The sequence below is a fragment of the Eimeria mitis genome, genomic scaffold (assembly GCF_000499745.2).
Source record: "Eimeria mitis Houghton genomic scaffold, Emh_scaff1168, whole genome shotgun sequence".
Lineage (NCBI taxonomy): Eukaryota > Apicomplexa > Conoidasida > Eucoccidiorida > Eimeriidae > Eimeria > Eimeria mitis.
This window is the reverse complement of record NW_013567983.1, coordinates 4610-4906: the sequence shown is the minus strand read 5'-3', so window position 1 is coordinate 4906 and position 297 is coordinate 4610. Positions and strand designations below refer to the sequence as shown.

Genomic DNA, 297 nt, shown 5'->3' with positions numbered 1-297 from the left:
AACAGCAGCAGCAGCAGCAGCAGCAGCAGCAGCAGCAGCAGCAGCAGCAGCAGCAGGCTCTCAGCAACCCTCCAGTCCGCGTTGGTTGTCTTTGCGGCTGCTGCACTTTTCTATTGCCGCCTCAGTATTTGACGCGCAGCAGCAGCAGCAGCAGCAGCAGCAGCAGCAACAGCAGCCGCAGCAGCAGCAGCAGCAAGAGAAGCAGCAGTCGAAAAAGCAGCAACAAGGGAAACAGCAGATGCAGCAGAAGCAGAAGAAGTAGCGGCAGCTGCTGCTGTAGCTGCTGCAGCAATTGCA

General features: G+C 58.2%; 1 protein-coding gene across 1 annotated transcript in view; it reads left to right on the top strand.

Annotated features, from left to right (window-relative positions):
- Positions 1 to 262, top strand: part of EMH_0030920 (PIK3R4 kinase-related protein (incomplete catalytic triad), putative) — a gene marked incomplete at both ends in the record, with an annotated part of 6710 nt that extends 6448 nt beyond the window's left edge. The window contains one exon of the mRNA XM_013494462.1: positions 3 to 262. Within this exon, the coding sequence (XP_013349916.1) occupies positions 3 to 262 (260 nt within the window). The remainder of the gene's footprint in view (positions 1 to 2) is intronic.
- Between the last annotated feature and the right edge of the window lie 35 nt (positions 263 to 297).